Source organism: Micropterus salmoides, unplaced genomic scaffold (assembly GCF_014851395.1).
Source record: "Micropterus salmoides isolate LMB-PRFRI ecotype aquatic unplaced genomic scaffold, ASM1485139v1 Ms_hic_scaffold_14, whole genome shotgun sequence".
Taxonomy (NCBI): Eukaryota; Metazoa; Chordata; class Actinopteri; order Centrarchiformes; family Centrarchidae; genus Micropterus; species Micropterus salmoides.
Window position 1 is genome coordinate 16232012 of NW_024040485.1, and position 12271 is coordinate 16244282.

Here is a 12271-nt window from a genome sequence, read left to right on the forward strand (position 1 = left end):
GAGGTATAGAAATCTACTTTCAGAAACATTTCATATAGCTTATGACCTTCAGTGAAAATTGCTATTTTGATAAGAATATCAGCAAATTTAGTCATGTATCAACAGTTATTTACCAACTTCAGATCAGTGGTAGTCTGTAGAGGATCCTGACTAAGTTTTGGGACGATTCACCCTGCGGTTTCTGACGAAAGGTCAAAAATTTCTTGAACAGTAGACCAGATGCAGATAACTTGAGAGATTGAAATGATTAAATCATTTTGACTCCAATTATGTAAACACAAACTTGATTGTTAGAGCATCACCTTGAGGTCAATGAGTGTCATTATATGTGCCTGAGTAGTGGGCAATCCAACAGCCACTTTTTTGGTTTCTAGGTCTTACTTTATGCTGCACAAACACTTTCAGCAGAGAAAAAATAATATTAAGAATTTTTTTTCCATACACCACACACAAGTTAAGGCAATGACATCACATGTCACATGCCAGACCGGGGTAATTTTGCCAGTTTAAACTTAAAATGCTTACAAATTCTGACAAAAATCACACATCATTCTGCTGATTTATAGGTGTTTTGTTGATCTACAGACCCTTTGAAACACTTTATATCTATCATCTAGAGAATGTCTCTCAATTTTTGTAGCATTTGAAAGACTTACAGATGTAAATTTATTTAGCAAAAATATGAAGAATACAGAGTGACAGACTTCTGAATTGACCATTGGTTGCAGTGAGGCAAACTTTTATCACACGTCAATGGATGTGCTGAAAAAAAGCTCTCTAGGAAATATGGTGAAAGTTAAACCTGTATTATAAACAAAAATGTGAATTCTTTATAAATGTTTGTGCTTATAAACCCTCCTACATTTTCGGCAATCATGGCCAAACTTTAAACACTTAATTAAACATAACTGTAGAATGTGGAAGATTTTTCACTCAAATCCACATATGAGATATGAACTCGCCCCCTAGGGGCAGAATATTTTATTTATATATATAATAACTGTGCAGTGAAGCTTGGACCTAGAATCTGAACATGTGCACCAAATTTAGTTACAATAGCTTAAGTAAATTTTAATTTATGAGTGTTTATGTTAAATTGAACTTAAAGACATGGGTGTAAAAATGTACAATTTCAAAACCATATGGAATATCAAAAATTTGAAAAATAACTTTTTCCGAATCAGTCTAAACATTGTGAAGCTTATTGATCAACATTTGTAGAAAAAGTGAAATTCAAAATGGCTGGAAAACTGTCAGGCTTATATATAGGATATGCAATATGTGGATGGACCCACGGAATCCAGGGGAAAAAAAAGATTTTTTTTAGTTATCGGCCAAAATGTAAGAGATGTGAGATTGCCAACCTACATGCCAGGTTTGGGAAGTGTTATTATTACTGCCCAGAAGCCAAGTGATGATGAGCTGGATACCATATTGTGCCAGACAGATTTTACTTTAACAAGAGAGTATTAATATACTCCTTTTGTCTGTTTTATTATTTATTTAATTATGTATTGTTTTGTCACCGGGGCAGACAGGGGGGCAGACATGGGGATGGGGGGGCACAAACAGACAGCACAGAGAAAGGACAACACCTTCAGATGGTTTCTGAGACCCAGATACTTTTAGGGCACAAGAAGAAGAAGAATCTTGACAGATACAGCTTTGCTGCTTGGACCCCTAACAAAATCCACATCAAAGTCGAGCTAATCATTTTTGACAGGAAAAAGCGGTTTTTGTATGTAGGTACAGTAGTGTGCACTGTGTGCTTTTCATAGAGCTCTTCTGCCCCCTGCTGGATGAAGTTCACTCATCAGGAAGCTGCTTAGAGAAGAAAAGGAGGGAGTGTTTTTACTCCTGAAATTGCAAACAGATCAAGTACAAAACCTTTCAAAATAATAATAAAATTTTTCTTGTGGGTCCGTATTTCTGCACATTTTGTCTATGTTCCTTCCAGCTCCCACATTTATTGATCAAAGCCTTGTTTTAACTCACATGGAATATTTCAAGTCTTTGTTTTCCACCAGCATTCTACAGTACACTGAGGGAAAAAAACTCTTTTTTGCTCACAAATTAAAAAGAAAATAAAGAACAAGGAAAGAAAATGCCTAGAATTACCTGTACAAGGTCAATTCTTGTTTACGAAAGGTGACATTAGTACTGATAACAACTACTGTACTAATATAAATCTATAATAATTCATATTTATTGTAATTGTGTGGTTCACAGGCAGCAAGCCTACATCAACATGATGTATCTACTGCAGTGCCAAGCTTCTGGTTTCACATTTTTCTGATTTCAAACTGTCAAAATTACATATGAGTAATTGATACTTTTCCTCAGTGACCGCACGGGGAATGGGCACCATAAATCACACATACTAAAAATATTAAACAAGTGTCTGTACCCCTTGGGACACATTGGAAATGTCTTTATCAGTGATAGAATATTAAGTACATACACACCAACTAATAGGAAAGCTGCAGATAGAGCAATGCAAACTTGATGTGAAGCATTACATGTTAGGGACTTGGAAGGTGTCATAGTCAAGTACTTTAAATGTCAGGAACCAGACATTACATTTTTATACTTTCTACATGGCTTTGCCTTTTTTTCACTTTAGGACATATCCCCAAAATTAGTCAAGGTCAAACTAGAATTTATTATCGCTCTCTCTATATACTCAATGCACAGAGGAACAAACATTGTTTTCCCTCTGTGCCTCAGTGTACAATGAAATTGAAACAAACAGGTACGTACACAAAAAAACAAGAAAAAGGTTTAAAAATACTACAATGTACAAAGTATTAATTACAACATTGTACATGTTTTGTCCCACTTCTACAAAGCCTTTATTCTGGTCCTCAGTTTCATTCTTTACAGTGTGAGTATTATCTGATTGTTTTGTTTTACAGAGGAGATCCTGCAGACCCACATAGCCCATTGGTGGTCTCCAGACGGCCTGCGTCTAGCCTACATGACTATCAATGACACTCTGGTGCCGAAGATGGAAGTTCCCTTTTTCACAGGAACGCCGTACCCTGCCAGCTTAGAGTATCACTACCCAAAGGCAAGTCTCCAGCCACATTCTCCTACTCACTGTTAGGCTGAGCAATTTAAAGTGCTGTAAGTGATATTTTTGTAATAACAACTGATCAAATGACAACTTGAAAACAATGTGACAATGTGAAAGGTGTCGCTTGTAGTGATGAACCTACCGTGAATTACCACCCCTCAGCTTTAGAGAGCTGTATAGTGACTTTCAGCTCATGATATTTCCTTCAGGAGTTGGTGGAGACCAAAAGTAGAGCTAAAAGAGAGTTTGTGCCTCTCATGCATTAGCATAAAGTCTGATCACAGAGGTAACCATTAGTTTCTCTAAAATATAATAAACGTGCTATGTTTGAAACGAACAATGACCTTCTTGACATCACCAGTGAATTATCTTTTAGAGAAACTGATGGTTACCATTGTGAATGTATGCTAATAACTACATGAGAGGCACAAACTGGGGCAACTTGATGTGTAAATAAGCAATGGTTTGTTAACAAGTTGCTTACATTGTGTTGTGTTCATAACATGTTTCTGGTGCCACTAACGCCAAAAAAAAAAAAAGTTATTGAAAGATTAAATATTCCATCATGCTGATGTTGTTATGCATAGTGGACTTTAATATATAGAACATCATTAAGTTTAAAGACAGAAAGATGATTCCTTACTGTCTTAAACTGAAAGTTAGAGACAGTCTGACGTATTTAGTTTCGCCTTGGCCTTTGCAGGCTGGGGAGGAAAACCCTATAGTGCACCTGTCAGTGGTGAGCCTCAACGGTCCCCTGCACACCGTGGTGATGAAGAAACCCGATGACCCCCGAATAGGGTGAGTGACAGCCCAACGGCGCCTTATTGTGTTTGAAGTAACAAGCACCAAAAATAGCCCAGCAGCTTTTTCTTTTTTAAGGCAGTCGAGATAGAGCTTGACAGTGGTGGTGATGTATTCTTGCCTTTTCCAGGAGAGAATATTATATCACCATGGTGAAATGGGCTACCAGCACCAAACTGGCTGTCAACTGGCTGAACAGAGCCCAGAACAACTCTATCCTGACACTGTGCGAGGCTACAACTGGAGTCTGCATCAAGGTGAAACGTTCTGCATTTGTTACTTGGCAAAGTGCAAAATCTGCTGTCACTGTGTGTTTTGTGTTTGTTAAATGTGTTGAAATTGTATAAGATGTTTTTTTCACTGTCAACTGATCCCATGAAAAAGACCAAAACCAACAATGCATTTACTGTATCATCCCGCTAACAAGTATTGCCTGTAGCTAAAGCCTGTCATAGCTTATTCCTTTGTGCTTCAGACATCTATTGTTGTCCAAAAACTATTAAAAACACATCAATGAGCAGCATTGTTGCAGTGGGCAACTCGGTCCTTCACTACGATGAAAGTGGGCACTGTAGTTTATTTTTAGTCAATCCCACATAACTGTCCTATTTAATCCTGTTGGGGTAATGTTTGCTAAAAACTACAGTCCGCCAGCTGTTTTAGGAAATTATTAACCTTTTTTTAAACATTGAAGTTTATTTTCATGACCTGTATTTTTAAAATAAATTGTTCAACATTTTTGGAAATACTCCTATTCCCTTTCTGGTGGATATGAGAACATCTATATACCACTCTCTAATCTGTCCATTAAGTGGTCTGAATACATAACCCCTGGTAAAAAGGCTTTTTGTACAGGGGGTACAGGTTAAACAAACAACATTTAACATGTTGATGACCAAGCTCTAGAGGGCTGGGTGGGGTAATTTGTTAGACTCAGAAAACTCATACTCTTGTATTATTTTCAGAAACATGAGGATGAGAGTGAGAGCTGGTTGCACAGACAGGTATGTGATAGAAACACTTCCTCCCTGTTACTGCGTCTTTAGTTAAAAAAAACAAACAAAACAAAAAACCTGCGTGTGTGATGGTGTTTGCTGAGTATGTCTGAACTAAGTATACCGGAAATGGAAAAGCCCTGCAGGCAAGATTTGGGACACAAACTTCATACACACTTGCACAATATATTATTCTCTCCCCTCCGCAGAATGAAGCACCGCTCTTTTCCCAAGACGGACACAAGTTCTTCTTCACCCGAGCAATCCCTCAGGGTGGGAGAGGAAAGTTTTTCCACATATCTATGTCCACCTCTATGGTAAGAAATCGCAGAATTATCCTCATGATATTTGTGTTGAAGATTTGACACAGTGTCTGTACGGTTTCACTTCCTTCTAGCCTAACACCAGCACAGACATACTTCAGTCCCTGACCTCTGGAGACTGGGACATCACCAGCATCTTGGCCTACGACAACGAAAGGAACCTTATGTAAGGCATTTTGAAGCAATTTTATACAAAAACATCATGTTAATTGTGTTGATTTTAATGTTTGGATGTTTTCCAGATACTTTCTGAGCACAGAGGATGACCCCAAGCGACGGCACTTGTACAGGTAGGATCCTGTAAGGATCTATGAGTACTTCTGTGCTATTAAAGCTGCACAATGATATGTAACTCAGTGCCATCCCACAGTGCTGACACAATCCCTCCGTTCAACCGCTGTTGCCTGTCTTGTGAGTTTAACTGCGGCTATGTGGACGTTTCATTCAGCCACAACATGCAGTACTTCCTTCTCAACTGTAAAGGTGAGCATACTTTGAGAAAATCTTCTGCTGCTCAGTAGAAAGTGTAATTGAATTAGTGCTCCACATCTGGTTGAGAGCTTATCGAACTAGGCACTAGCACATAAACTCAAACCCATACTGGATCCCTCTGATTAGCCACAGAAATAAATGTCTTGTCTGACGGCATGCCAACACTCCTGTGAGCACTGCTGAGCTGCTGGCAGAGAGTGTGTGGGGTCTCTCCGTTTTGTATTTGTCATATGAAAATGAGGCCCAGTGGTTAGCATTGTGTTGTTGTTGTTTACTGCATATTCCTTGTGTTCCCTGGAGAGACTCTGTCATTGTTTTGTTTTGGGTTTTTTTTGTGCCCTTGTGGCTTCAACACAGGGGCACAGCACTGCGGTTTCTATGGAAGCTGATTTGTTTAGGGGGCTCACTCTAGAGAGGAAAAGTGCCTGTGGCTTTCTTCATTAATTGGATCTTTGGAGAGTAGCTCCATTGTGAAATAATAAGCTACGTCCTCATGGGATGGAAGTAGATTATTAACTGTAGAGCTGGCTGAGAAGTCTGTTTGAAATCAGACAGAGAGATGCTTCTGTTGCAGAGGAGGATTGGGTTTCAGAGGCTTGGTTACTGGTATGGTGGAGGCACTTGAGCCTGTCGTCCGTGCCTTGTTACGTGGAATTTAATCAACCTCTATTATCGCATCCCTGTTAACTGTTTTCCTTCCCTGAATTTTTCTGTGTAGGTCCATTTGTACCAACTGTGGCTATCTATAGCACCGAGGACAAACAGAGTGAGTATCGCCTGGGTAGTGTTGTCCTCCTACATCACAATGTTCAATAAATTGTACTGAATTCTCTGCAGAAACGTTTTCATTGATAAAATAGATTTGTAACTGAGAGAATGTAACAAAGGACCTGTTTAATCTGCCTAACTGCAGAGGTGTTTGACGTGGAGATAAATGAAAGGGTGAACGACACATACAACAACATGCAGATGCCTAAAGTGGAGAACAAGACCATCGTCATAGACGACTACAGTATGCGCCCATGCTCATGTTGAATTAGTGGATATGGAATTACAGCCAGTCATCTTGTATTATAAGATTCCTGTTAACCTTGTCCTGTCTTTTGTAGCTCTGACAATGCAGATTCTGAAGCCAGCTGGATTTGTGGAAACAGCCCATTACCCCTTACTGCTGCTAGTGTAAGTATGAATACATCGGTTTTCATTTCCAAAAGATATCTTGATTCGGGGGCTCACAGGAGTCATACTAAAAACAGAATGGTCAAAAAGTTTGGGATATCCTGAGTTTAATTCCATAGTATGAATCAAGATCCAAAAACGGATTTCTCATAATGCAACTCAAAGGGGTCTTTTGTTAGACTCTGCCTGCCTGGTAAAGGCCTGTCTCTTTCAAACTACTGCCTCCAGTTTGTAATACAGGCTTTCTTATAAGAAATATTAGTCTCCAAGCCCTAACCCCAGAGTGTATATTTCTGCATAATGCTAGAAATATAATATAAACTAGAAAGTCCTGCACTACATACAACATTTGTTAAAAGATGGTAGCATTAAATTATTAAGACTGTTAAAGATAAGTTAGTTCAACTTCATGGTCCTTTTTAATAAGTTGTGGTGTAGTGTGTATTAGACTGTTTATTAGACTTGCATCGCAAGGTGTTCCTTTTATTTTGTCCACTCCTTGTAGCTGTCTAAATAGTCTGATCAGTCTGTGTTGGTGATAGGGCTAGACGATATGGCCAAAAATGTTATCACGAGAAAAAAGTTTCATATATTTCAATATCGATAACTATCACAAGAAGTATAAGAATCGTTATTTCTTTTTTCTTTATTTTTGCTCCTGAGTGAAAGTTGAAGAAACCTGATGGTTAATTGTGGTTTAAACTTTTCTTAATGTCACTTGACGCCAAACAGTGGATCATATTACAAATCTGAGTTAGAACATTCAAAACAATAATGATAAAATCTTTGTCAACAAATACGCATGAGTAAAATTAAGTAAAAGCTTTTTTCAGTCCCTTTTCCTCAACAAAATATACATCTTAATATAAAAAAAGTCCTAATTCATGTATGATTCAAGTGAATAAAATTTGTTATATTGTTATATTATCAAAAAAAATTATATCACGATAATTATTGTCGTTGTTTTATTGTTCAGCCCTAGTTGGTGATCTGTTTTTCTCATTTGTAAATTATAAATCACTTTGATGTTAAACCCTCTCTTTGTCTAGTGATCATGCAGACAATAACAAAATAAAATGTGTCTTCATCTTAACAAGATTCCCATCTAAAATGAATCTCTTAGAAGTGTGTCTGAACAAACCACAGTCATGTCGGCCATTTTAACAACTCTTTGTCCCGTCTGTATATTCCACAGGGACGGCACACCTGGTGGGCAGATGGTGTCGGAGCAGTTCCAGGTGGACTGGGCCACAGTTCTGGTCAGCAGCTTCAGCACCATCGTCATCCGCTTTGACGGCCACGGCAGCGGCTTCCAGGGCACCAACTTCCTCCATAAAGTCAGGAGGAAACTGGGAAAGCTAGAGGAGAGGGACCAGCTGGAGGCACTCAGGCAAGACTTCTGCTTTAACTGCAAAAAATGACAGGAGTAAAGGCCAAAACACTGCAAGTTTTTCCAATTCTCTTTCATTTTTAGGTTCATCTCCAAAGAGCCTTACATTGATAAGACTCGAATGGGCGTTTATGGAAAGGTATGGATATTTCAGCTATCTGCATGCCTTCATAGAGAGAGATGTGCTTCTTGATGTGTTTCCATATGTCCCCTACTTTTGTTCAGGCCTATGGAGGATATTTAGCCACGATGCTTCTGAGCTCTGAGGAGTTCAACCAACTAAAATGTGGAACAGCAGTCTCCCCCATCACAGATTTCGAGCTATATGGTATGACCCCCCAGATATTTTCTGTCTATGGATGTGTAAAAGATGTCGTGCTCTTGAGACAGTGTCTGAACTAAGTTTTTCTTCTCCAAATCGCAGCATCTGCATTTTCAGAACGATACCTCGGCTCAAAGACAGATTCCAGAGTATATATGGTGAAGTTTGAATGTTTCAGTCTCCTTATCCAAATCATGCAATCAGATGCAGATGTTAAGCCATGCTGATGACATACGTGGTGGATTTTCCTCTTTCTCTTTCCTTCAGATGGCAAATTTAGCACACAGAGCGGGTCAGCTTCTGCAGAAGCAGTACTTGATAATTCATCCTACTGCTGACGGTAACAGACATATGTTTTATTTTTATTTCTCAATACTGCAGTGAGTGAAACACAAACTATTTAACTGCAATCAAACCCTAATGTGTCTCTTCTTTTATCTGCTCCACTACCACAGAAAAGGTTCACTTCCAGCACACAGCCAAATTTATCAATCATTTAATCAGCGAAAAGGCCAATTACACTCTACAGGTGAGCAGCTGGTTTCCTATAATCTGTAGCGGTGATGCTTAATAACATTCTCCTGATGTTATGATGAAAGCTCTTATTTCTCAGAAAGAGATGAATCTAGTGCTGAAATGATAAATTGCTTAATCGATTTTAAAATTTGATATTTGATTGTTCATTTAAAGAAGTACTCATGCCCATGTGTACATTGAAATGTTAAATTAGTCCTCCTGTCTATACTAGCTGTGAAGAGATTCCTTCCTAACATGAGCCCCATGGAAATGATGGGGGACAAAATCCAAAAAACTCATTCCCTGCAACAATGTAATCTTAAATTCAGCCGAAGCTAATATGAGGCCTCACCAATTACACAGATCAAGTCTTTGTGTTTCTTTGGACAGGGGCCGGGGATTTTATACTAAACAGACTTACATTTTAAAGAAACCCACTTGATTTGACTAACTTAGTCTGCTGAAGCTTCATACACTGAACAAAATTATAAACACAACACTTTTGTTTTTGCCCCCATTCATCATGAGCAGAACTCAAAGATTTAAGACTCTCTCTATGTACACAAAAGGCCTATTTCTCTCAAATATTGTTCACAAATCTGTGTTAGTGAGCACTCTGCCGAGATAATCCATCCACCTCACAGGTGTGGCATATCAAGATGCTGATCAGACAGCATGGGTATTGCACATGTGCGCCTTAGGCTGGCCACAATAAAAGGCCACTTGTGCAGTTTCACTGTATTGGGGGGTGTCCAGAAACCAGTCATTATCTGGTGTGACCACCATTTGCCTCACGCAGTGCAACACATCTCCTGCACAGAGTTGATCGGGCAACAAAAGTGTTGTGTTTGTAATTTTGTTCAGTGTATTAGCTGTAGCTGAACTTAAAATTGCACTTTCTCACAGAACAAGGCCTGTTTGGGCTTACAACGACCAAAAACTGTTTCATTATAGTTTGCAAAACAATGTCACTACAGCATATATTAGTAACTGTGTCTTCTTCAGTAGATAAAAGGTTTGTTGTAATGGAATTGTAGGCGTTCAAATGTCCTTTTTTTTCAAGCACTTTAAAGATTTCTTATACATGCTTAAAAGTTGACTTGAGGAGATTAACGCTACAGAGCTACTAATGAACTTGTGCCAACTGCTGTTTCCAAGGTCAAAAATTAACTTTCAATCTAAATGTGGGCTGCAACTAACGATTATTTTCATTATCAATTAATCTGTAGATTATTTTTTCATTTCATTGTTTGGTCTATAAGATGTCCACTCCAGTAATAGTCCAGCACCCCCAAAATAATCAACTTACTAGTATGTAAAACAAAAAGCAGCAAATTGTCCAATTGCAAAAGCTTGAAGCTATTTTTGCTTAAATCAAGTATCAAAATTCTTGTGGATAATCTAATCTAATTAACTAATCAATTATTTGGATAATCGTTTTGACTTAATCTCCAATCTCAAAGCTTCGATGTAGATATGGGCTTTTGATTATGACAAAATAATGTGAACCTGTTCTTTTAAGTTGATGAAGTCGCTGTTTCCAGCTACAAGTGTGAGATTTAATTTACTGTAAATTTAATATTTGGTTGTTTGGATTGTCAGTCTCCTTTGGCTCTGGAAAATATTGCCAACTAAATCAATTACCCCAAAAATTTAAATAAAAAAGATGAAATAATAATGAAAATATTGTCTGGTGCAGCTCTATATTAATTAATTCCTGGGTGTTTATCTACAGATCTACCCAGATGAGGGACACTTCCTACACAGTGATGGGACACAGCAGCACCTGAGCCAATCCCTCGTCAACTTCTTCGAGGAGTGCTTCCGGGAGCCAGAGATCCTGACAAACGACCGCCAGGAAGAGGATGAGGACAACAGTTAAACCTGCTCCTCTTAGAAGCCCCGGCCAGCTACTACAGCACAATATGCAACAGATCTTTACAAACCAATCAGCCCAAACCACCTGCTGTCCAATCAGATTTTAGCTTCACTCTGAAGATCAGCACCTGCATGTGCAAAAAGGGGCCTCGGGCCCACTTCCCCTCTCCTCACCTTGCGCTGGCTGTCGGCGAGGAAACCAGAAACACCAAATAAATCTCAGATGTGAACAGTCACTGCTCGCTCTGCTATTGGAATACATGGACTAGCTCTCCCTCTGGTGGACAAATAGAGGATCAACATAAAGTCCAATGGGCAACGCGTCTCCTTTCCAAACCAGGCACATTCATTGAGCGCTTTGCAGCACAAAATATCCCCTGTGAAGATAATTTCATTAAGCTGAAATTTAACTTTTGAAAGGCTGCCAGATTCCAGTGAGCTTGCAGACCAACTTACTGATTATTGTGTTCATGATTACTGCTACTTGTTTCTCAGAATTTCTCTGTTCAGTGTCGTGTCTGAGTGGATGTCTGACTGCATCAGTCCTTAGTTGCTTTACAAAATGAGAGCACAACGTTTAACTTGTGTTGTGCTCAAAAATTCTAAGTGTCTATAAAAAAATGGTATGAAATCATTTTCCCTCGTATTTCTGAATTGAACTCTTGTTCTTTTAGTCACTGTGCCTTACTGTGGGTGAAATGTTCATGTTAGGAGCCAACATGATACTGAAAATGAGTAAATATAGATAGGTCTGAATTGTGCATTCCATTGATAACTCAAAACCAGATCATGATTTTATTTTCCCTTAAAATGATGGCCATTTATTGGTGAGGGAAGTTGAAATCACAAAGTATGGCACATTTTATCTCAAAACATGGAAAGAACACAATACAAAATAATTGTATATCTGCTTAAAAGATGGTATTATACTGACAAATGTAAAGTATTTAGTTTGCAAATACAGTTCTTGATATTTACCTTCCAAACTGGCATACTGGTGAGTTAACTATGCTGAATTGTCATTATTTTGTGAATTAATTTGTGTGTAAATGGCTTGACTCTCTCCCCATGTCATTTCTGTTAGTACTGTCAGTGGTTTCTAGTCAGCTAATGTACAAAGTGTACAAATCTTATATTGTTTAAGTCTTTATGTTGTATGTGCAACTTGTATATAAAGCATTTTGAAATGTATCATTTGTTGGCTTTGTCACTTTAGTGTGTAAACCAACAAAGTATGTGTGACTGCTACCTTGTGCTGCAATGTGTTGTCTAGTTTACTTAAGCCTATACCCTCTT

The 12271-nt window shown here is 38.5% G+C and overlaps 1 protein-coding gene across 2 annotated transcripts in view; it reads left to right on the forward strand.

Moving 5' to 3' along the window:
- Nucleotides 1-12166, forward strand: part of LOC119902083 (dipeptidyl aminopeptidase-like protein 6) — a 71026-nt gene extending 58860 nt beyond the window's left edge. For both annotated transcript variants that reach the window (XM_038718005.1, XM_038718006.1), the window contains exons 9-26: nucleotides 2916-3070; nucleotides 3780-3877; nucleotides 4011-4137; nucleotides 4846-4884; nucleotides 5085-5192; nucleotides 5273-5364; nucleotides 5441-5488; nucleotides 5569-5681; nucleotides 6409-6456; nucleotides 6604-6702; nucleotides 6800-6869; nucleotides 8065-8259; nucleotides 8344-8398; nucleotides 8485-8587; nucleotides 8684-8739; nucleotides 8849-8921; nucleotides 9037-9110; nucleotides 10833-12166. In XM_038718005.1, coding sequence (XP_038573933.1) covers nucleotides 2916-3070; nucleotides 3780-3877; nucleotides 4011-4137; nucleotides 4846-4884; nucleotides 5085-5192; nucleotides 5273-5364; nucleotides 5441-5488; nucleotides 5569-5681; nucleotides 6409-6456; nucleotides 6604-6702; nucleotides 6800-6869; nucleotides 8065-8259; nucleotides 8344-8398; nucleotides 8485-8587; nucleotides 8684-8739; nucleotides 8849-8921; nucleotides 9037-9110; nucleotides 10833-10979 — 1700 coding nt within the window. In that variant the 3' untranslated portion in view covers nucleotides 10980-12166. The remainder of the gene's footprint in view (nucleotides 1-2915; nucleotides 3071-3779; nucleotides 3878-4010; nucleotides 4138-4845; nucleotides 4885-5084; nucleotides 5193-5272; nucleotides 5365-5440; nucleotides 5489-5568; nucleotides 5682-6408; nucleotides 6457-6603; nucleotides 6703-6799; nucleotides 6870-8064; nucleotides 8260-8343; nucleotides 8399-8484; nucleotides 8588-8683; nucleotides 8740-8848; nucleotides 8922-9036; nucleotides 9111-10832) is intronic.
- Nucleotides 12167-12271: the final 105 nt, after the last annotated feature.